We start from the raw sequence: 21,997 nt of genomic DNA, 5'->3' as shown, positions 1-21,997 counted from the left end.
TTTACACCTTTTATAATTATTGTACCTGCAAGAGAATTGTTTTTATGAAAAGATTTGCTAGCTTCCAAAAAGTATGCAATAATTCATACTACAAAAGCCTGAGAATAAAGAATATTAGTATTTCATATAATTAGGACACTTATTTGTAAGCATCAAACTAAAATTGAATTTCCAAAATATACATGAAAATGTGTGTAGTTAATGAGATAAATTCTGTGTTAGAAACCAATTGTACTGCAGAAATCTGAAATTCAGTAACTTTTTTGTTGGGGGAAGGGGGACTGGTGCTGGTCCTGGGGCTTGAACTCTGAGCATGGGCACAAACTCCTGAAAATCCTTTTCTCAAAGCTAGTACTCTGCCACTTGAGCCACAGCCCCATTTCTGGCTTTTTCTAAGTAATTTATTGGAGCTAAGAGTCTCACAGACTTCTTGCCTGGGCTGGCTTCAAACCTCAACCCTTAGATCTCCTGACTGCAAATCCCCTCAAGCAAGAAGTTACTGAAGCTGGGCTCTGGTAGCTCCTGCCTGTAATCCTAGCTACTAGTAAGGCACTAAGACAGAAGCTCACTTTTTTGCCTGGGTTGGCCTGTACCCAATCCTTCTACTTGTACGTCCCCTAGAGTCATAGGGATGACTGGTGTGCCAACAATGCTCAGCTTTTATTGGTTGAGATTGGGGGTTCTTGTGAAATTTCTGCTCGAGCTTACCTTGAACCATGTTCCTCCAACCTAAACCATCTAGGTAGTTAAGATTATAGGCATGAGGTACCACACTCTGCCTTAAGTCCAGTAATGTTTAAATGCTAGTATACATATAGCTAGATGAAAGAAATATTCTTACTTCACATCCTATTGCTATCCCTAAAGAAAACACTATTCTCTGATGTATTCACTGGACAATTACTGAATTTGCTTCCTAAGACCATTTCTGTGACAAGGGAAAAAATTAAATTTATAAACATGTACATACTTGAATGGGCTTTCAATAGATGTTGTTGTAACTTTAAAGTGCTTGTATCTTCTGGCATTCATTCTTTCATTTGTTGTAATGCCTAGACATGATATCTACAAAGAAAAAAAGAGAAATTCATTACTTTGTTTTCATATTTAATGTAAAAAAGTTAATTCTCAAGAGAACTAACATTGTAGTTTTCCATCAGAGCCATCAAGCTAGTCTACATATCATTGACACTGTGAAAATAAGTCAATATGAAAAATATTTTAAACAAGTAACCAGTATTTATGTACCTCTACCAATAGATACTGTGCCTACACAGACAAAATCTCCCTCAGCCTTCTTTTATAATGAACAATTTAGGTGGACACCTATAATCTTAGCTACTCAGGAGGCTACGATCTGAGAATCACAGTGCAAAGTCACCTATAGAGACAAACTTCCAAGACTAACTTCCAGTAGCCAGCAACAACGCAGACCTGGAGAAGTAGCTTAAGTGGGTAGAGTACCATCTATGATGGAAAAGGCTGAGCAGAAGAGCAAGGCCCTAGAGTCTTGCCCAAGAAAAAAAAAATCTGCAGTTCAGCCAGGCATGCGGGCACACTAAGTAGTTCAGGGGGAGTTCGGGCAATGCAGAGTTTCAAAAAACAAAACTGAAAACAAAAGATCTATGAGTAAATAATTATAGTACATCAAAGTGAACATAAAATGGCATCATTAAGCTTTACAAATGTCCAACTGTATGTATCTAAATTGGAAGTAATAAAATTTTCCACTGAAAGCAGTACAAATCAGAAATTCATAATATGAGAAAGGAGGAAAAGAGAAAGGTAAAAAGGAAAAACAATTTGAAAAGAAAATTAGTATTTAAAAGGCCAGAGAAGTTAAAAGATAGTATTTTTATGGTTGCCTAGGCAGGGAAGAAATTTTTAAAGGATTTTAGAAACAAAGAAAGTACTTGCACATACCTGGTACATCTGACACATGAGTAACACAGCCACCCACATGAAATGAAAAACACTATTCAGAAACATCCAAAACATCCAAGGTGAACACGTAGCAATCTGAGTAATATATGTCCAAAATCCATCCTTGGTGTAAGTGGTCTCACAGTGAAGTCCCCAGTCTAAAGCCAGAAGACAAGTGATTGATTAACTCAATAATCATCCAACCATCTTGGGTGCTGGTACCACACTTAGCAAAATCTTACAAGTCTATATTTAACTGATAACACATAAGAACAAATGGTTTTATGCTAATATCTATTAGCAAAAAAAATCAAAGAAATAGAAAAGCAGCAATCTTAAAAAATGTGCCACATATTAAGAACAAACTAATTGCTAATTGCTGTAATATCATAGCTATGTAATACTTAAGATATGAAGATAAAAGTGAAAACGTTGTTGAGGACCTCTAACAGGATCACCTAAGGTGGAATTTTCCTCACACAAAACCTGTTCCTTAGCTAGGCACTGGTACTCAGCTACCTAGTTATTGTAATTCTAGCTACCTAGCTATTATAATCCTAGCTACTCAGGAGGCTGAGATCTGAGGCTCACAGTTTGAAGCCAGCCCAGGCAGGAAATTCAGTAAGACTCTTTACCTCCAATAAAATACTCAAAAAAGCTGGAAGGGGCACTATGGCTCAAGTGGTAGTGTGCTTATTACTACAAGCAAAACAAGCTCAGAGATAGCATCCACGCTCAGAGTTCAAGTGCCAGGATTGGCAAAAAACAAAAACAAAAACAAAAGAAGTACTTTTTATTGGCAGCTAGTGTTTATTTCTCATATGTTGTAGCAAAATATTTTAGTGCGTAGGAACCATCCTTTTCAAATCTTATTTTTAAGCCAGGATGTAGTACATCTGAACAGTTAACTTCCCAAGTCCTAAAGCATAGTTACCATCATGTTCATTTAAACTCCTGTCTAGCCTGGGTTCTCAATGCAACAAAACCCCATTTTTCCATACGATACTACACTCATTATCAAGAGTAACAATTTAAGAAGGTAACTTCTAAGTATAAGGCAATAATTATACCTTACTTCTCAGAACATCACATGTACTGTATAGTTTTATTTTCCCAAATGTCTGGTTACAAAAAAAAAGGAACCATCTCTGTGTCTACGTGTTACTGGAGTCATACAAGCACATGTAGTGAAATGTTGGTTTATTTTTCCCACAAACTTTTCAAAGCCAACAGAAGATACACACACTGAGAAGTGTTTATACTACATGTTGAATATATTCAATTAATCTATCCTATATTTTTTTTTATTTGCCAGGTGCCCAACCACATATGTGTATATGTATATGTATATGTGCGTGTGTGTGTGTGTGTGTGTGTGTGTGTGTGTGTGTGTGTGTGTGTGTGTGTAGATATTTTTTTCTTTTTCCTGATGGTCCTAGGGCTTCAAATCTGGGCCTGGGTGCTGTTCCTGACACTAGCACTCTACCATTTAAGCCATAGCTCTACTTCTGGCTTTATTTTTTTTTTCGTGCAAACCATATTTTTTTTTTTTGCTAAAGATTTTTTATCATTCCATTGATCAGTTAAGTCTGATCTCAGTATGCAAACATTAGTTTTAAGAAAGAAAAAAAAACTAATTGTACTCACAAGAAATACAACCATAAATCATCCAGCAGATCATAAAAAGCAAGAAGAACAGGTAGCCCATAAAGTATCTATGGTTGCCTGCACCTGAAGAACACAGAAGCACTCTTTTTTCAACTAAGAAAAAACTGGTAATACACATTTGAGGGGTATGCTACAAAAGGTGTGATACAATTTAGACAATAATAGATAAATCATTTTAAAGCTAGTTTTCAGAAAATAAATGTTTTACAAAGTCTTAAAACTGCTTACAATAACACACAAATACGTGGTGACTGCAATTATGTTTGTTCCAAAGGCAAGAAGCCCAAAGAATCTGAGTAACAGTTTTGACTTTAAATCCAAGTCTCTCTTTATTTCCATTTTGAGAGATTCAAAATAACCTTACAATACTTCTACTACATTACAACCAACTCTTCAGAGATTTCTCTCCAGTCAAAGCTCTTATAATGATTCCGTTTTAGGGCCTCATATAATTTCTAAGGCCATCTCACAGATAACTTCATTGTCTCTTCAGATTACAATGAAGAATGATTACTCTTGAACATTGAAGTGTGCAGAATTTTTACCTTTCATCTCTGTCATTTCAAATATTATTACTTTACTTTCTGTAGTTTTAATGTAAAACAAAACATTTGCCTCTTTATCAGGTAAGTGTCATTGTTACCCAATGGAGAAAGCAGAATAAAGAAGGTACCAGAGAGAACTGTAACACCTGTGTGCACACCCCCATTCCCATCTGTCTCTGTCTCTCCCTCTCTCTGTGCTAGTCCTGAGCTTGAACTCGGGTCTCAGGCACTGTTCCTGAACTTCTTTTGCTAAAGGATAGCACTTTACCACTTGAGCCATGGCCTACTTCCAGCTTTTTCTGTGTATGTAGCACTGAGGAATCAAACCTAGGGCATCATTCATGCTAGGCAAGCACTCTACCACTAAGCCACATTCTCAGCCCCCATCAATCCTTTCAGACACTGATTTTCTAACTTTTTTTTTTCCCTCTCCCAACTGAGTTGCTGTTTTAGGGCAATGAGGAGGCAGAAGAATCAACTTCTTACTACTTATTCATAATCAAGTAATTTAAACGAATAATATACTTAGAAATTACTACTTACCTACACAGTTACCCACCCACGGGCAATGGTGATCAAATTTTGCTATACAACGGTTGCACACACCACAGTGTTTGGACCTCACTGGTTTCCGAATCTGTTAACAGGCACAGTAAGGGTACTTTAATTTTCTTAAAGCACAATTATGAAAAAATAAAGTATGTTTTAACTAGTTACAATATTGTCTCCAAATCAACAAAATCAAACAAAAACCATTATTTTAATTAAGAACAACTACAACACAGACTTTAAAAAGATCTTAAAAGACCAATCTGATTCCCAATGAATGATACTATATATAATTCTCTCTGTCAAACCTCTGATAAAGACAAAACAAAACAAAACAAAAAACACGCTGAAAGCTCATTAATGACCATGACACTGGTTACTCTTACAAAGTAAAACTATTCTTTCGGGGGAAAAAAGACTAGTGAATGAAAGCAACTTTTAAAATTCAAAATTATTAATAAAACTGCTTTACTATAATTAGTCCTATATATCTACATTAATTTCGCCTTAACTTCCTCCTGAGATTTTAAAGTTCATTATGTTCTCTTCTCAGAATTTACTTTTTCTTGCAATTGAAAAAATGTAAAATCCCTTAATTCAGTTTTGGACAGACAACAAAACACTGCCCTTTTGAAGTGTCTTGAAATTATTTTTACCGTTTGTACAAAATCAGACAAGAAAATACAAAAACTCATTGGTGATTTTCAAAGGGCTACAGTCCTAATACAAACTATATGACAAGAACTAGAGTTTTTAACCCATGACAGAAAAAAAGGTTTTTCTAAAATCCTTCACCACTTATATTGGGGTCATTTTCTACCACTCAGTAAAAGGTTACACCCTATTCTGAGGTACCAGAAAAGGCATAGGTAGTTCTTATACCTATAAAAAACATTTGTGGATCAAAGGTAAAGTTGAGCTCTTATTCATCATCACAGATTTGAGGTTAAACCTATTTGAAAGAAATGTGAACACTCACTTTCAACCTCATCTATATATTTCCCTTTGGGAAACACCAGCCAAAAGTAAGCAATAGATTAACTGGTGAAGAGGTGACTTGGTCTCTAGGTTCTTGAACATAATAGTACCCTTAGCTCACTAACATTCAATGCATTTTTAGCAAACTGACCAATGTATTTTCTTAGGGATCTGCCTATCAAAGTGAAGATACCCATGTAATGACAACTACTTTAAATCATAGAGAATATGCTCTTTACAAGATATTAGCAATCCAAAAGAATATGACTTGGTTTAAAATATATAATAAAAAGTTTGTTATAAAGACAAAATATCTTGATCTTGTCATCAAATATATATTTAATATTAAACTGCTACCTTAGCTGGGTACCAGTGGCTTACACCTGCAATCCTAATTACTCAGGAAGCTGAAATCTGAGGACTGCAGTTCAAAGCCAGCCTAGAAAGGAAGTCTATGAGACTCTCATCTCTAATTAACCAGCAAAAAGACCTAAGTGACATTGTGGCTCTAAGATAGCCCTGGTTCAAGCACTGGTATCAGCCAGAAAACAAGAATCCCCACTGCTACCTTTATTAAATGACTTTATATAATGTATCATCATACATTGTCAAAGAGAGTACTTCATGGAACAGCAATATATGGAAACATACTGAGTATTGAGCTCATAAATTACACATTGTGAAACAAATGCCTGAAAACCAATCTGTATCTAGTCAGTGCCTTTAAAAATGCTTACAAAACCAAGACGGGTGGGGGGGAGGGTAATGGGTACCAAGACATGTGAAAGGGTATCAATGTATGTGAATTAATGCACCTTCTATCTGGCAAATATCATGTAACCCTTTTATTAATTACAATAAAAAATTTTAAAAAATGCTTACAAAAGTAAAGCACTGTTTATTCTGAGGACGCAGTATCTGAATTGATCTAAGAACCATAAAGTAACCACCTAGGAAATTAGGGTTCTGCTACCAAAGACTATTCCCAAGTTTTGAACTAAGTTTACCACTTTTTTCTTTTGCCAGTCCTGGGTCTTGAACTCAGGGCCTGACCACTGCCCTTGGGTTTTCTCAAGGCTAGAGCTCTACCACTTGAACCACAGCACCATTTCCGGCCTTTTCTATGTATGTGGTACTGAGGAAACAAACCCAGGTCTTTGTGCATGAGAGGCAAGCATTCTACCACTAGGCCAAATTCTCGGCCCTGACTACTTTATTTTTAACCAACACTAAGATATTAGTTACTTATACTTCTGAGTATAATTCAAAGGTATAATTTATTGTATAACTTTGAAGTACATATATAACCTGGGGATAGTTCACACACATTTGGGGATATTTTCATGGCAAAAATGATTTAATACTGGGCCTCAGTGGCTCAATCCTATAATCCTAGCTACCTGGGAGGCTGAGATCTGAGAGTCATGGTTCAAAGCAATATCCACAAGAATCATCTCCAATCAACCACCAGGAAACTATAGAGGTGGCCCTGTGGCCCACTTGGTAGAGTGCAAGCCTTGAGTGGAAAAAGCTCAAGGATATTGCCTAGGCACTGAATTCAAGGGGGGAGGAAGGAGAAGATTAAAACATTGTAACAATGCATCTATGACATATAAGCCCTCAGCCTAACTGTTCTAAAATCTAAGTGCCAGTGATTGTATATAGAGATTCCCTTCTTGAATACTTACTTATTAAATATGTCATTTGAAATATGATATAAAAATCAATGTTAATAAATTCTTTAATAAAAATAAAAAAAGAAGTAATACTGTTCTTATTGGTTTGAAGTGATAGGTAAATTGATACAAATGGGTTGTAAGAATGAAGGTAATTATTTGAAAATACTTATAAGAATCCCACAAGGTCGTGGTTGGCTGGGTGTGGTGGCTCTCGCCAGTAATCTTAGCTAGATCTGAGGATTAAGCAGCCTGACATCAAAGAATCTGAGACTCTTCTCTCCAAATAACCTCTAGAAAACGGGGAAGTGAGGCTTAGCTCAAGGGTAGAGGGATATCCTTGAGCAGAAGAGCTCAAGGACAATACTGAGGCCAAGTTCATGCCCCATGACCCACCAAAAAAAAAAAAAAGAAAAGAAAAAGAATTGCTGCAATAATCTTATTTTTCCCAAAAACTTATAAAAATTAAGTAAAAAGGTACTATTTGATTAAAAAACCTGATATCTACAACACAATAAACTATTAATATTACTAAAATTAACTATAATGCAAATATTACTCAATTTTAATTATTTCAATTTTATATGACCTATTAAAGATGATTGTTTTTAGAATCAGTAAAAAAATAATGTTCAAATTTACACAAATAGTACTGAAATTGAACTTGATGGAAAGCTATCTGTCTGAAAGGTGATCTGATGATTTTTCACTGTTTTAAATTCAAAAATTCTTAAAATGTAGTAAAAAATGTAATTTTTTGTTTTGTTTTTGTGGGTCATGGGGCTTGAACTCTGCTGGGTGCTGAACTCAAGGCTACTACCCTACCCTTGGGCCTGATTGTTGTCTCTGAGCTCTTCAGCTCAAGGCTACCACACAACCCTTGACCCAAGCCCCACTTTCCATTTTCTAGAGGTTAGTTGGAGATAAGAATCACATTCTTTAGTGCCCGGGCTGGCTTTGAAGATAAGAATCTCACATTCTTTAGTGCCCAGGCTGGCTTTGAACCTTGATCCTCAGATCTCAGCCTCCTGAGTAGCTAGGATTACAGGCGTGAGCCAGCATGCCTGGCTAAAGAATGTAATTTTTTATTTGAAGTATTTTATCATTAATTTTCAAGTTTACTGAGTTATAGTTTAAGAGACTAGAAAGAAAATATGAATGCAAAATAGTACTGAATGACAAATGTCAGATCTACTAATAAGGCATAAGCACACTGGAAAGAAGAAATACTCTTATACCATGTTTCTCCTCTTAAACCATGGATTAACAGGTATTGTAAAGGGGGTGAGGAGGTATAAAACACTTTCCTTGCTCCTCATACCTTGTGCACTAAAATACTATTGGGAGGAAGGAAAGAAAAACAGAAAAGACAATATTACCAAACAGGTGCTACAGAATATACTGAGGTCCAGACTTCCTGTTTCTGCAAGTTCAACTATTGTCTGTGAATTAAAAAAAATATATTTTATTCAAAACTGAGTATGTTCACCAACTCTTATGCCATCACTACAAATCACTTCCATGCATTCAACACAATGCTTATCTTTACATTCCCTTTATTTTCACCTCAAAAAAAAGGAAGACTTTTGCTTACAATTCCATTACAATATGAATACAAACAGAGTAGTAAATTCAAGTAGCCCAGAAAAAAAGGAGATTAAACCATAAAAATTTGTTACTGCCCGTTCATTCTGGACAGGATTTGCTTAGTCTTTAGATGCTGGTTAGAAAAAAGCTCTTTGGTTAGAAAATAGCTCATAACATAAAACGGTTTTAGTTCCATTCTCTATAAGATGTATTTTGTGAATCTAGTCTCAAGCATATGGGTTATAGAAAATATGTCTTGGTAAGGGAAAAACGAGATGAGTGGGAGGGAAGAAAGTGGGAGAAATATATGAGAAGGGTAACAATGCTCAAGAAGTAATGTACCTACTCCCTGATGAATGTAACCGTAACCCCTTTGTACATCACCCCAATAATAAAATTAAAAAAAAAAGAAATTATGTCTTTGATCACACATACAAATATTTTATCTACTGGGATGGGATTTCTAACTATTAGTTTGGTGGCCAGTTTACAAAGCTACTCAATAATCATTTACTGAATGCAGTCTTTGCTGAAGATTTACAAAGATTTTTTTTTTTACAAAGATAACAACAATGCGCCTAACTATTCAATCTCTGTATTTCAACCCCTAGCAGTGAAAAAAAAATACACCACAATAGTATTAAATGAAAATAAACTTATAAATTATCATAAAAATGTGAGAGGTATTCCAAGATTCACCAAAGCTAGTCACAAATAAATTATGCATAATCTTAATTTGATATGAAACTTCTTTATTTGTAAAAGACAGATTCTTAACTATATACTATATACATCTGCTATAAATACTGTAAGCTGTACCTTTTTCTTTTGCTCTTCTGTAGCTTTAATAATCCCTGGATCTGATTTCCAAGATTTTCCAAAATTGTAGAAAAGTGCAACACTATTGGCAAGGAATGGAAGATGAATAGATAAAAAGTTAAGATGTACCTAAAGTTAAGGAATTTAAAGAAGCAATGATAAGTTATATATAATTTTAATTCATAAGATTTTACCACAAAATATTTGTTATGCATTACAAGTTTTGTCAGATAGCGGTGGATTACGACTATTATCTTAGCTACTCAGGAGGCTGAGATCTGAGGATTGTGGTTCGAAGCCAGCGTGACCAGGTAAGTCTGTTGACTCTTGGATAAAACTCAATTAGATTTTCAAAGTCATAAAGAACATGCATTTATAAAACTACATGTCAGGTATGTCCTGAAGAATTGAGCTCAAGAACTTGAAACAGTACTACTAATATCTTTACTTTAGAAAGCAAGTGTAAACAGAGTATTTTAATACTACAATTTTTATTTGGAAGACAGAACAAGCAAATGTATTCAATGCATTAAAAATACATGCTAATTGACCTTAAAGGCAGAATTACTTGAATTGGGTAATTTAAGTAAGATTTGATTCTTTCTTTCCTTCAAAATTTAACTTTTAATTCTCAGTTCTCTAGCTTAGGAACTTACATATGTTATAGTATCTCTAAACAAAACAAAGAAAAACATTCAAACAATACCATGTAATATTTTTCAAATGCTGACTTTCATTATTTCGTAATTTGCTACTTTTCCAGTCTAACTCTACTTATATTTAACAGATTACAAGTACAAGAACAAAAGTTGTGGGTTTATTGTTGTTTTGTTTTGGATCTTTTTCCTTGAATGTAAACTGAATTTCCAATGTATGAAACACAATGCTAGGAAATATGTTCAGCAAACTAAGTCATTTTAGAAGTCAGTGAATTTTCAATTTTAAGATAGATGAGGTAATGAAAAACAAGACTTCTGTTATTCCTATTATATATGTTCAAAAGACATAACACTAAGAATTATTTTAAAAGTGCAAAGAAGGGCCCGGAGTGTGGCCTAGTGGTAGCATACTTGCCTAGCATGCACAAAGCCCTAGGTTGGATTCCTCAGGACCACAAATACAGAAAAAGCTAGAAGTGGTACTGTGGCTCAATAGTAAAGTGTTAGCCTTGAGAAAGCCCAAGGACAGTGCCCAGGACTAGCAACAACAACAACAAAAAAAGTACAAAGAATTGTGCTTTGTAAAAATAATCACAGACTTAAAAATGAGGAGAACTCCAAGTGTGGCCATGATTTTTTCAACTAAAACACAAGGCTACTCAATAAAAAGTATATTATACAATATCAGTAACAGTGGGTATTTTCTATTATTGTAGCATAATTTACAATAAGTTACTGAAAATTGTCACCTAAAATATCAATTATGACATGGTAACCCCTCTGTCCAATACTTTAATAACAATGAAATTGTTTTTCCAATCTTATGTACTTTTTATAGTAATGTTTTGAAAAAGAAATAAACATCCATGAATCAGGTGCCTTCAGTAATAAATCTATGTGGAAATACCAAATATGGGCTTTATTCTTTGATATGTATATACACAATTCTAAATCATATGGTTTAAAAAAGTACATTACACTAACAGCTTGATGGCATTAACAAATTCTTGAAGATACATTATACAGATCTTTTAATGCAGCAAAAGATGAAGTCTCTAGAAAAGATTACATCTAAAATGGAACTGTGGTTCAACTGGTAGGGCAAAATCCTGAGAGAAAAATGCCAAGGGAAAAAGCAAATGCACAGCCTTGAGTACAAGTTCCAATATCAGCCTTCCCCCAAACCCCTCAAAAATAGACCATTATATATCATCTGCCAAAGTTAAACAAACTGTGACATTAAGAAAATCTGGGGCCAGGAATGGGGCCTAGTGGTAGAATGCTTGCCTGGCTTGAATGAAGCCTGGGTTAGATTCCTTGGTACCACATACATAGATAGACAAAGGCTAGAAATGGCGATGTGGCTCAATTGGTAGAGCGCTAGCCTTGAGAAGGATCAAGGACAGTGCCCAGGCCCTGAGTTCAAACCCCAGGACTGGCAGAAAAAAAAAAAAAGAGAAAAAAAATTCAGTTTGAAAGAACATTTAAAAACATGTTAAAAGGGCCAGGTTGAGTGCTTGAGCCTAGCATGCACGAAGACCGGGGTTGGCTTTTTCTATACCACATACATAGTAAAAGCCAGAAGTGGTATTGTGGCTCAAGTGGTAGAGCTCTAGCCTTGAGAAAGCCCAAGGACAGTGTCCTAAGTTCAAGCCCTGGCAAAAAAAAAAAAAGCTAAAAGTTAGAAATGGTAGTCGGGTGCTAGTGGCTCATGCCTATAGTCCTAGCTATTCAGGAGGCTGAGAGCTGAGAATCAAGGTTCAAAGCCAGCCCAGCCCAGCCCAGGCACTAAAATCCATGTGTCTTATCTCCAATTAATCACCAGAAAACAGGAAGTGGCACTGTGGCACAAGGAGTAGAGCGCTAGCCTTGAGCTGAAGAGCTCAGGAACACTGCCTAGAACCAGAGTTCAGGCCCCACAATGGAGACCCCTCAAAAAAAAAAAAAAAATTAGAAATGGTTCAATCTCAGCTTAACCAGAGTACAGGTATTTAACTTTGGACTATTTAAACCTAAAATTTTCCCTCAATAAAATGGAGGCAATAATACTAACATAAAATGTGAGCAAATAGGGGCCCCAAGAGCATGGTATAGTGGTAGAATGCTTGCCTAGCATGCACAAAGACCCAGATTCAATTCCTCTGTACCATACACACAGAAAAGGCCAGAAGTGGTGCTGTGGCTCAGGAATGTCCAAGGACAGTGCTCAGGCCCTTAAGGACTGGCAAAAAAAATCAATCAATCAATCAATCAATAAGTAAACTATTCTTAAACTCAGTAAAGAATGTTATTCTTATCATTTAAGGTTGTCAAAGCAGCTTTCAAAAAGCAACCTAATAAATATGAAACATTGAAAAACATTATTTGTATTAGTTCACTCTTACTCTGTTGTAGCAAATCATGAACTATGTCATGTAGTTTAGCCCTAAAGCAAATTATTAATACTGTGCTTAAGTAATAAAATATGTCCTAAATGTATACTCTTTATAACCAAAGGATATCATTCCAAAACCAAAAGAACCATGTCACATACATCCAGAATTTGGTTGCCAAATATATTCCAAGGGGTAATGCACTATGCATTGAATGATCAAAAAAAGACCTGTAAAACACAAATTTTATCAAATATGAGTCCTGTATTTCCCTATAAAGTGAACATTTAATTAAAATTATACAAATTATGTGTAGAAAGCATCAGCTTAACATGATTCTGAAATTCCTTCTAATTTATCAAGAATTAAAATTAAGCTGGGCACTGTGGCTCACACCTGTAAATTTAACTTCTTGAGAGGCTATAATTGGGAGGACCGTGATTCAAAGCCTAAACTTAGGCAGAAATGTTTGTTAGACTCCTTCTCAACTGAAAGCTAGACACAGTGGCGCAAGTCTGTTATTCTAGCTTGATGATCTGAAAAACAGTCAGTATGCACGTGCATGCATGCGCAAATGCACTTGTGCGTGACGCGCGCGCACACACACACACACACACACACACGCGCGCGCATGCGTGCGTGCACACACACACACAGACACACACACAGACACACACACACAGCCAGACCTTGGCTTAGCAACTACAAGGCCTGAGTCTAAATCTCACTGCTGCATACACTCAACATATCCATGTACAGTTTACATTCAAGATTTTAGTGTAGTCCAATTTCTTTAAGCCAATAATTCATTTTAAATATGTAGCAACATAATCATCTATCATGTTATTCAAATATGTATTACAATTTCAATGAATGAGTAGAAAACAATGCTCAACTTTATCTCTTTTTCATAACTTCTAGCCCATCTTTCCAAATAGAATGATTGATTTAGTGGAAATTCATGTTTACATTACTTAGAATTTAGAACGAAGTGTTAAGAAATGTTATTAAATGTAATTAGAATCATATGGATGGGAATTTTCCATTCAAAATGTTGAGGCTCCTACAATTTAACCCTTTGAGAGTTCAGACATCTAGTGTATTTCTAGTTATTCCCTGTCCTATTTGAACTATTTTTATGTCTTCTAAAAATGGCAAAATACATTGGGTGAACATAAGACACTCAAGGAATAGAAATTAAGCCCAAAGTTCTGGACCACAGACACCATCCTAGGTTTACTGAATAGGAAAAATTTTAGGGATTTGGGACCTATGGGTAAGTAGAAAAGAAAATAGCACTAATGTTTAAAGGAAAGGAAGTATTCTTGCTTCCTAATTATGACAAGTAAAATCAAATCTTTTCTTGCTTTCTGCTTATGACCAAAGTCAATATAATACCTATGGAAAAGGGAGCTCAAGTATCACAATTACTTAGAAGCAAATATTGTGTATATCGAATTTACAGTTCAATGAACAAGTTTAATTCTACTGAAATATTTTAAATACTTCTAAAATTGTTAGTTTAGCTTTAAAATTACATGATACTTTTCTCAGACCTCCAGAATTATGTGATAACAATAGAAAAATTTAAGATTTCACATAAAACATACTCATTTATCCAACTTATGAGAGGGTAGGCCCACTGTACAACACCTTAACAATAACAATAGAAGTATTTTTAAAAGATTTCGCACGTTAACTTATCCAAGAATTTAAGTAAAAACTTAAGCTATATAAAGACAATTTTCTAAACATATAGAACATTATTTTTTCATTGCAGCATAATTATATTCTTTCATTTACAGTTAAATATATAGTTAAAAACAACACACTTACTTTGAAAGAAATTGTACTGTAGCCCAAACGCCACCATACATTAGCCCTTTAATGAGCCAAGAATCAATATTTAGGTCTGCTATAAACCCAACCAGCCAAATAACTAGGAAAGGAGTTCCTAGCATTACTTTCTGCCGGAATTCCTGTACAGAAACAAACAATTAGAAAGCTTTTGTATGTTTCAAGTAATCTTAACCTGAACCATGGCTATTTTGTGAAAGCATTCAACTGAGGGTAAAATTGATTCATTTATTCAAACATGCCTTCTTGTGCAGATACTATTCAAAATGCTGGGTCTCTGGAGCCATAAAAAACAATTCAAAAGGACTTTGTTATGACTGTAGTAAAAACTGACAAGTTATGAATTGGGTCTATAAAGTCAGGTATAGAAGACAGCAGTACCCCATGCAAACACACAGACTATCTAGAAGATGGTTCATGACAAATACTTTAGGCATTGTTATCTAGAGACAAAGAATGAGAATGACTATGTATGATTCAAGAACTATATCAGATAAGGAAAAGCTGAGGATACTAATATAGAAAAGGCATTCCACATGGATTATCTTAACAGTATATTAAAATTTTAAAACCAGATACAAAATAAAATCAAATAATCTATGGAGTCCTAGAGCCTGGAGATATGTACTGATAAGTACCTATCAAACTTCAGAGGTAGTTAGCTCCAATTCACTTTTGTGCTGGTTGTAGAAAATCACTACTTATAAACATAAAACATATATTTCCTTGTAATATCTACAAGTACATCTTCAATGCAGTAACAAAGTATTCTTGTCTCTTTCTCACAAGAACCTTCCATAAATTTATCAGCTATAGAGTCTCTCCTGCATCACCTTAGGTGACCAAGCTCAGGTTTTTTCATTTGGGGTCTAACAAAGCTCAAAGTATGAGTAGTGCTTCTTTAAATATTTATCTTTCTAATAACTAAAGATTATATTATACCTTTTTAGTACCTAGTTTGTATTGCTGGCTTCTACTGAAATATTTTTTCATAAAAATATCCATGATAAAAAAAATGCATGATTTTCCCAACTAAGTCTAATAGTTTATATGCTAAGTTTTAAAAGCCTAATTTTGTTATAGTACAATAACTAATCAGCTTTGTCTTAGTGTATGTGAGCTTAGAGAAGATTTATAATTTAGAGGAGGGAGCATATATAAGTTATATAAGTATTAGAGAGGTAGAGAAATAGTACAATCTGAAACAATACTTTCTAAAATTACTTTGAACTTGGTTTTAGTTAAGGCACTTGTTTATCAGAATTTATCACAATTTTTCCTTTTTAATAATTAAGATGCAAAGTATTTTCACCATTCTTGGTGTGTATAATTCCCAAAATTTTGATTAAGTATAGTCTTATAACCTGCATCAAAATCAAAGTACTATACAATTCTATCAAGCTGCAAAATTCCCCTCATCTGCTGGTTTTAGATCAATATAACTATGAATCCAATTTCCACACCTGTAAGATTTTTTTTTTGCAGGCATGAGATATAATGAATGTAGACTTGTAAGTTTGGTATTTGCCACTTAGTCTGTCACAAAAAGAATGCACTTGCCATTTATTTATGTTGTTATGTATCAATCACTTTCATTTTTTAGTACTGAGCAGAATTTTATTTACACAAAGCCACCTGTAATCCTAACTATTCAAGAAGATCACAGTTTGAGTTCAGTCCAAGCAACAAGTCTGAGATCCCATCTCAACCAATAAAAAAAACTGCCGCCAATTAAAAAAAAAACAAAACACAACAACTTGTTATGGTGACATCCCAACTACTTGGGGTCATAGGCAGAAAGATTTTAGTCCAGGCTAGGAATAAATACAAAACCCTATTTCAAAAAATAAACAAAGTAAAGTGGGGAGTGTAGGTGGAATGGCAAAATACCAGTGCAAAGTCCTGAGTACAAATTCCGATATGATCACTAACACCCCATCAAAAAAAAAAAAGACAAAAAAAATAATTCTATTACATAGATATACTATATTTATCCATGCCTCGTAACAGATCAGAACTGTTTCTAATGGGGGAGAACTATCAATAAAGCCATCACAATCACATCGCAATCAAAGGTTTTTGCATGAAGATAGGTTTATCTTATTTTCTATATGAGTTTTAAGTCAGATTCAATCTTCAAAAAATTTCAATCTGGGGCCTGGAGTTTGGCCTACTGGCTTGCCTAGCATGCATGAAGACCCAGGTTTGATTCCTCATTTCCTAGAAAAAGCCAGAAATGCTGCTGTAGCTCAAGTGGTAGAGCTGTAGCCTTGAGAAAGCCCAAGGACAGTGCTCAGGCCCTGAATTCAAGGCCCAGTACTGGCAAAAAAATAAGAAATAAAAAAAATTTAAATCTATCATTTACTATATATACACTAACATTATAAAGATGTCTTAGTAATGGATACCCAAGATTCTACATCTAAGTAACCAATTTTCTTTTTTTTTGGGGGGGGGAGGGTGCTGGTTCTGGGGGTTTGATCTCAGAAACTAGGTGTTACTGCTGAGGTATTTTTGCTTAAGGCTAATGTTCTAGCACTTGAGCTACAGCTCCACTTTTGGATTTTTGGTGGTTAAATGGAGGTAAGAGTCTTTCCTGCCCAGTCTGGCCTCAAACTGTGATCCTCAGATGTCAGTATCCTGAGTAGCTAGGATTTTAGGTGTGAGCCACTGGCACCCAACTCAGTAACCTATTTTTAAATCTATCTTCCATTTGAAAAACAGATCCATACAGAGCTATGATAAAGTTATCACAACCAGAACATTAACCTTGATATAGTCAAGATATAGAATATTCTATCACTACAAATAGTTTCTAGTACCTCCTTGACCTGGAAACCACTGATATGTAAGCTTTCCATTCCTATTACATAAATGAAACCACACCACATGTAACCTCTGACACTAGCTTTTTCATGCATATGCTCTGATATGCATCCAAATTACTATATTTTATCATCATCAGTTGTCTGTAACTTGGGGCTACTATAAACATGTTATAAATGTTAGTGTATAGGTTGTTTGGTGGTTTTGCTGGTCCTGGGGCTTGAACTCAGGGCCTGGGCACTGTCTCTGAGCTTCTTTTACTCAAGGCTAGCATTCTATTATTGTTTGAGCCACAGTGCTACTTCTGGCTTTTTCTGTTCATGTGGTACTGAGGAGTTGTAACCAGGGCTTCATACACGCTAGGCAAGTACTCTACCACTATGCCACATTCCCAGCCCAGTGGATAGGTTATTGTGTGAAGGTTTTTCAATTTTTTCTGGAATGTATAGCAATTGTGTTTGGTTTTCTGTTTACTCTTACATTCCCATCAATAATGTCTAAGTCCTTTACAGAGTCTCTGCTTCCTCACTGACATTTGTTGTTGCTAACTTAATTTTGTGTGTGTGAGTGTGAGTGGTACCAGGAGCTAAATACTGGCTCTTGCAAGTGTTCTACCACTTCAGTGTCCCTAGTCATACAGCTACTGTTTTATTTTGCTTTTGTTTTTGTTTTCCCCAGTTACTAAGTATCATACACTTGATAAGCAAGTGCTCTACCACTGAGCCATCTCAATAGCTCTTGGTGTTTTGACATAAGGTCTTAACATACAGTTCCAGCTGCTTTGAACTCCCTATGCAATCAAGCTGGCCTTGATCACAAGGCTCTTCCAAGTGCTGAGATTACAGCCTCCAGATTGCTAGGCACCCACTTCTAAAGCTCTTAACAAGGTCTTCAATAGAGAAAAAAGTTTTAAATTTCCATTAAGGCTAGTTTATCACTGTTTTTCTTTTATGAATTGTGCTATAAATTTAAACTTTACACATTAATACAACATTTAGAATTTAAAAGTAATTTTGATCCATGTATATTAAAGTAAAAGTCTACAATATTTATATTTAAAAAGGAAATATAAAAAATACAGGATACTTCCAGAGTAACATTCTCATTTCTAGCCTACTTATAAAACATTAGCCATTTTTTAAACACTGCTTAACTAACTGCTCTAAAGTCTGGATGACAGAACAAAATAAAAATCATTTGCTATGTCATTTCTAATAGTTAACTGAACAGATTATACAGCATTCAAGAACTCCTCATTATTCTCAGGCTTTGAAAACAGGGCAAGTTTATTAACTCTATTCTGAAAAAGAAGCCAGTCAACTAACTTTTCTTTTAGTAGACATATTTTATTTTGAGAAACCTAGACTCTGCTCTTTGGGAAATGTTTTAAGTTTTGAAACTGCATTACTATAGACAGCTGAGCCAACAGCCATAGTGTTTAAAACTAAAGGTATGGGAGACTTTCCATAGTCAAAAACTAATTGTTCTCCCTAAAAAATTGATAGCATATCACAAGAATATTAAAGACTCATATTAACTGGAGCTAGAGTTGTTATTTCCAAAAAGGATATACATTAGGACTGAAACAGTTCACACACTTTACTACTACACTAAAAAAAAAAAAAAACACATATATGGGGACAATCTTTATTTTTATTTTATCCATCTATCTATTTAGAGCATTTGTTTTGTGGTCCTAGGGGCTGAACTTCGGACTTGGTGCTTACTAGATCAGTGCTCTACCCGCTGATCTAGTTCTTCACATTGTTCTGCCTGGGTCAGCCTGGTCCAACCAAGATCCTGATTTATGTTTTCCATGTAGTAGGCTGACAAGCACATGCTACCACCTCCAACTATTAGGTGAGATGGAAATCATGCTATAACTTCTTGATTAGGCTTGCCTAAAACCACAATCATCCTGGTCACTTTCCAAGTAGCTAGGATTTCTCACATGTGTGCACCACTGTGCACAGCTGACAACCATTATTTTAACTATTATTTAACAAAAGCCAGGTAACTCTTAATTATTAAATAATTAAAATAGACCACAAGCCAAATAAACTTAGAAAAAAATATTATTTACCCTGACTTTATTCTGTTTGAAATTATATTTTAAAAATTATGTTGGGAAATTTCAACGTTTCCGAAGTATGTGAATATAATGCACATCTTACTTGAAAGGTTACAGACTGAAAATTTTCAGTGGTAAGTTTACCTTGTCAGCTTTTAGCTTTCTGAGGAAAGATGGATTGTCATATCCTTTTGCTTGCCTTGCCTCTTGCAAATGGTTGATCATCCACACATTTTTTCTCTGCTTTGCCAAATCAAGTGCTGATTCACCCTGATAATATAAGCAGACAAAATTCACATTAAAAATAAAACAAATTTAGTAACTTTTAAAGAACTTCTTTAAAACTAAGCTGACATTAATTTATTTATATTGTTTTGACACTGAATAAAATAAATGTAAAGAATCTATATCAAAACCTATTCATTACCATTTCTCAGCCAAAGCACAATACAAAATTTTTTCAGCTAGCTATGTAGTTACATTTTTCCTAGCATTTTGACATATTAGAGAGCAAATCAAAAAGTAGGTATTTCGGCACCTGCTGGATCAGAGGTTATCACTAAGTGTATGAGTCATTTTATATTCTTTACTAATTTCAGTAGTAATGCCTATTGCTGAAAACCACCCTGCAGTAAATCAGGTTGTAAAAAAATCTCTCAGCTTTATTTTAATGATGAGAAGAGCCTTATGAAGAGAATATGGAAGAAAACGAGTCAATTTCTACTAATCTACTAACATTCTTGACATATTGTAAATTCATTCACTCAAATAGAAAACTTGCAAAGAGAAAAAAGAAGTAATAGTAGTTTAGTTCGAGATACCAAAAGGTCCCTTTAATACCAGGAAAAAGAACACCAGTGAGTATGTTAGAAAATGAGAAATATCAAGTAAGCATTCCCAACCCTATATCTATGCTTCATTTTTCTTTTATTAATTTAATGTCACTACTGCTCCTTTTGCAAATTAGTCATATCTACATTTTGATTTTACTATTTAGTGTCCTCCATTTTTATTTACTATAAGTAGAAAATTAAAATTAAAATTGCTTAAATTTTGAAGAATGTTAGATGATATTCAAATTACTTTAAAAATTAAAATTTTATTTCAACATACTGGATAAAAAAGGAATGTAAGATTAAGAGATCTTAATATACCTTATCTAAGAGGAATGACTATTATCAAGTATGAAGTACAGTTTACTTAAAAAAAAAAAGACACCAAAAAATAAAATAAAAATATAACCACCACCACCACCAATGACAACAGCTATTACAAAACAAAAATAACAACAAGAGCTCAACCAGTATTTTAACTAGAAAAACTAGTAGTACTTAATAAAGAATGGGCTAATCTAAGTGAGGCTTCTAGAAATAGGGATATTTATTTTCAGTATTTCCTTGCTTATTCCAGAATTTCATCACCTAACTTGTCAGAACCAGCTAAATTAATCCAAACTATAAATATTACCTGAATAATAGCAATCCCTTGGGTAACAACTCCCAGAGAATATCCTGCAGTTGCCTCGGTCCAGCTGAGCATCCCTTCCACTAGAGGGCCATGTGACACCTAAGGATAGCCTAGACAAAAAGATTGAGGGAGCTTTAAAAAAATCTTTCAACTACTCCTCTAGTCATCTGGCTGTTGTTGTTGTTGTTTAAATAAACAAGCAGTTAAGGAATTATACTAAAACCGGGGTTCTGATTCAAGTCTATATTTGATCACTCCATGTCCTAGTCAAAGTAAGTACTAACAACAATAACATCAGTAAAAATCTACATGGAGTATTTATAGACTATGTTACTGGTAAAATAAATTCTTCAAGGGTTTTGATCAGATCACCATCATAACCATGGTGGAAGATTATTCAAAATTTTGTCTGAGATTGAATTTCATTGTCAAAACTAAGGAAAATTGATTAAAGACCATCTAGGTCAGGTATTTAAGAGGTAATAAAAAAACTATTTTTGTAATGATATTGCTTACCTCCTTTCAAGAAACCATGAGATCATTCAATACACTAATTAACAGAGCTCCATAATTTGTATTATACACAAGCCAAAATTTATGCCCTTTTGGTGATTTTAGAAGAAAAAGAAAAGAGCTTGGGAAATTCCTAGAGATTAATGGTTATCTCCAAACTCAATTCATCTAAATTTACTTTATATGACCAAAATCATATGGTACAGGATAAAATATTATCTTTTGGAAATTCACAAGTAAGGTATCACAAAAAGATAGTCTATAAAGCATAGTCTATAATTTTATTTTTTATTCTTTGTATATCAAATAATTTTCCCCCTATTATTACTGAACAAGATTCAAATTTATGCTATGTTAACTACTATCTAGGGCCATAGTTCACATATTCTTCTGAAGTGTATCTGGTAAAAGCCGATAATCCTAACTACAGAAAAATACAAGGTGTCCATGGCTCACCCCACCTAAAGGCAGAATCAAGAGTGACACT

General features: G+C 34.5%; 1 protein-coding gene across 2 annotated transcripts in view; it reads right to left on the bottom strand.

Moving 5' to 3' along the window:
- Zdhhc17 (zDHHC palmitoyltransferase 17) overlaps positions 1–21,997 on the bottom strand; it is a 57,351-nt gene that overhangs the window by 3,051 nt on the left and 32,303 nt on the right. Inside the window, exons 2-11 of one of the 2 annotated variants that reach the window (XM_090328291.1) lie at positions 20,998–21,107; positions 19,675–19,800; positions 14,613–14,755; positions 12,906–13,006; positions 9,746–9,870; positions 8,719–8,781; positions 4,680–4,773; positions 3,571–3,654; positions 1,924–2,081; positions 971–1,065 (exon numbers count right to left, since the gene is read on the bottom strand). In XM_090328291.1, the coding sequence (XP_090184417.1) occupies positions 971–1,065; positions 1,924–2,081; positions 3,571–3,654; positions 4,680–4,773; positions 8,719–8,781; positions 9,746–9,870; positions 12,906–13,006; positions 14,613–14,755; positions 19,675–19,800; positions 20,998–21,069 (1,061 nt within the window). In that variant the 5' untranslated portion in view covers positions 21,070–21,107. The remainder of the gene's footprint in view (positions 1–970; positions 1,066–1,923; positions 2,082–3,570; positions 3,655–4,679; positions 4,774–8,718; positions 8,782–9,745; positions 9,871–12,905; positions 13,007–14,612; positions 14,756–19,674; positions 19,801–20,997; positions 21,108–21,997) is intronic. The other variant, XM_090328290.1, reaches the window with a different exon arrangement.

The sequence above is a fragment of the Megascapheus bottae genome, chromosome 2, assembly GCF_031878675.1.
Source record: "Megascapheus bottae isolate mThoBot1 chromosome 2, mThoBot2.hap1, whole genome shotgun sequence".
Lineage (NCBI taxonomy): Eukaryota > Metazoa > Chordata > Mammalia > Rodentia > Geomyidae > Megascapheus > Megascapheus bottae.
This window is presented reverse-complemented; position numbering and strand designations above follow the sequence as displayed.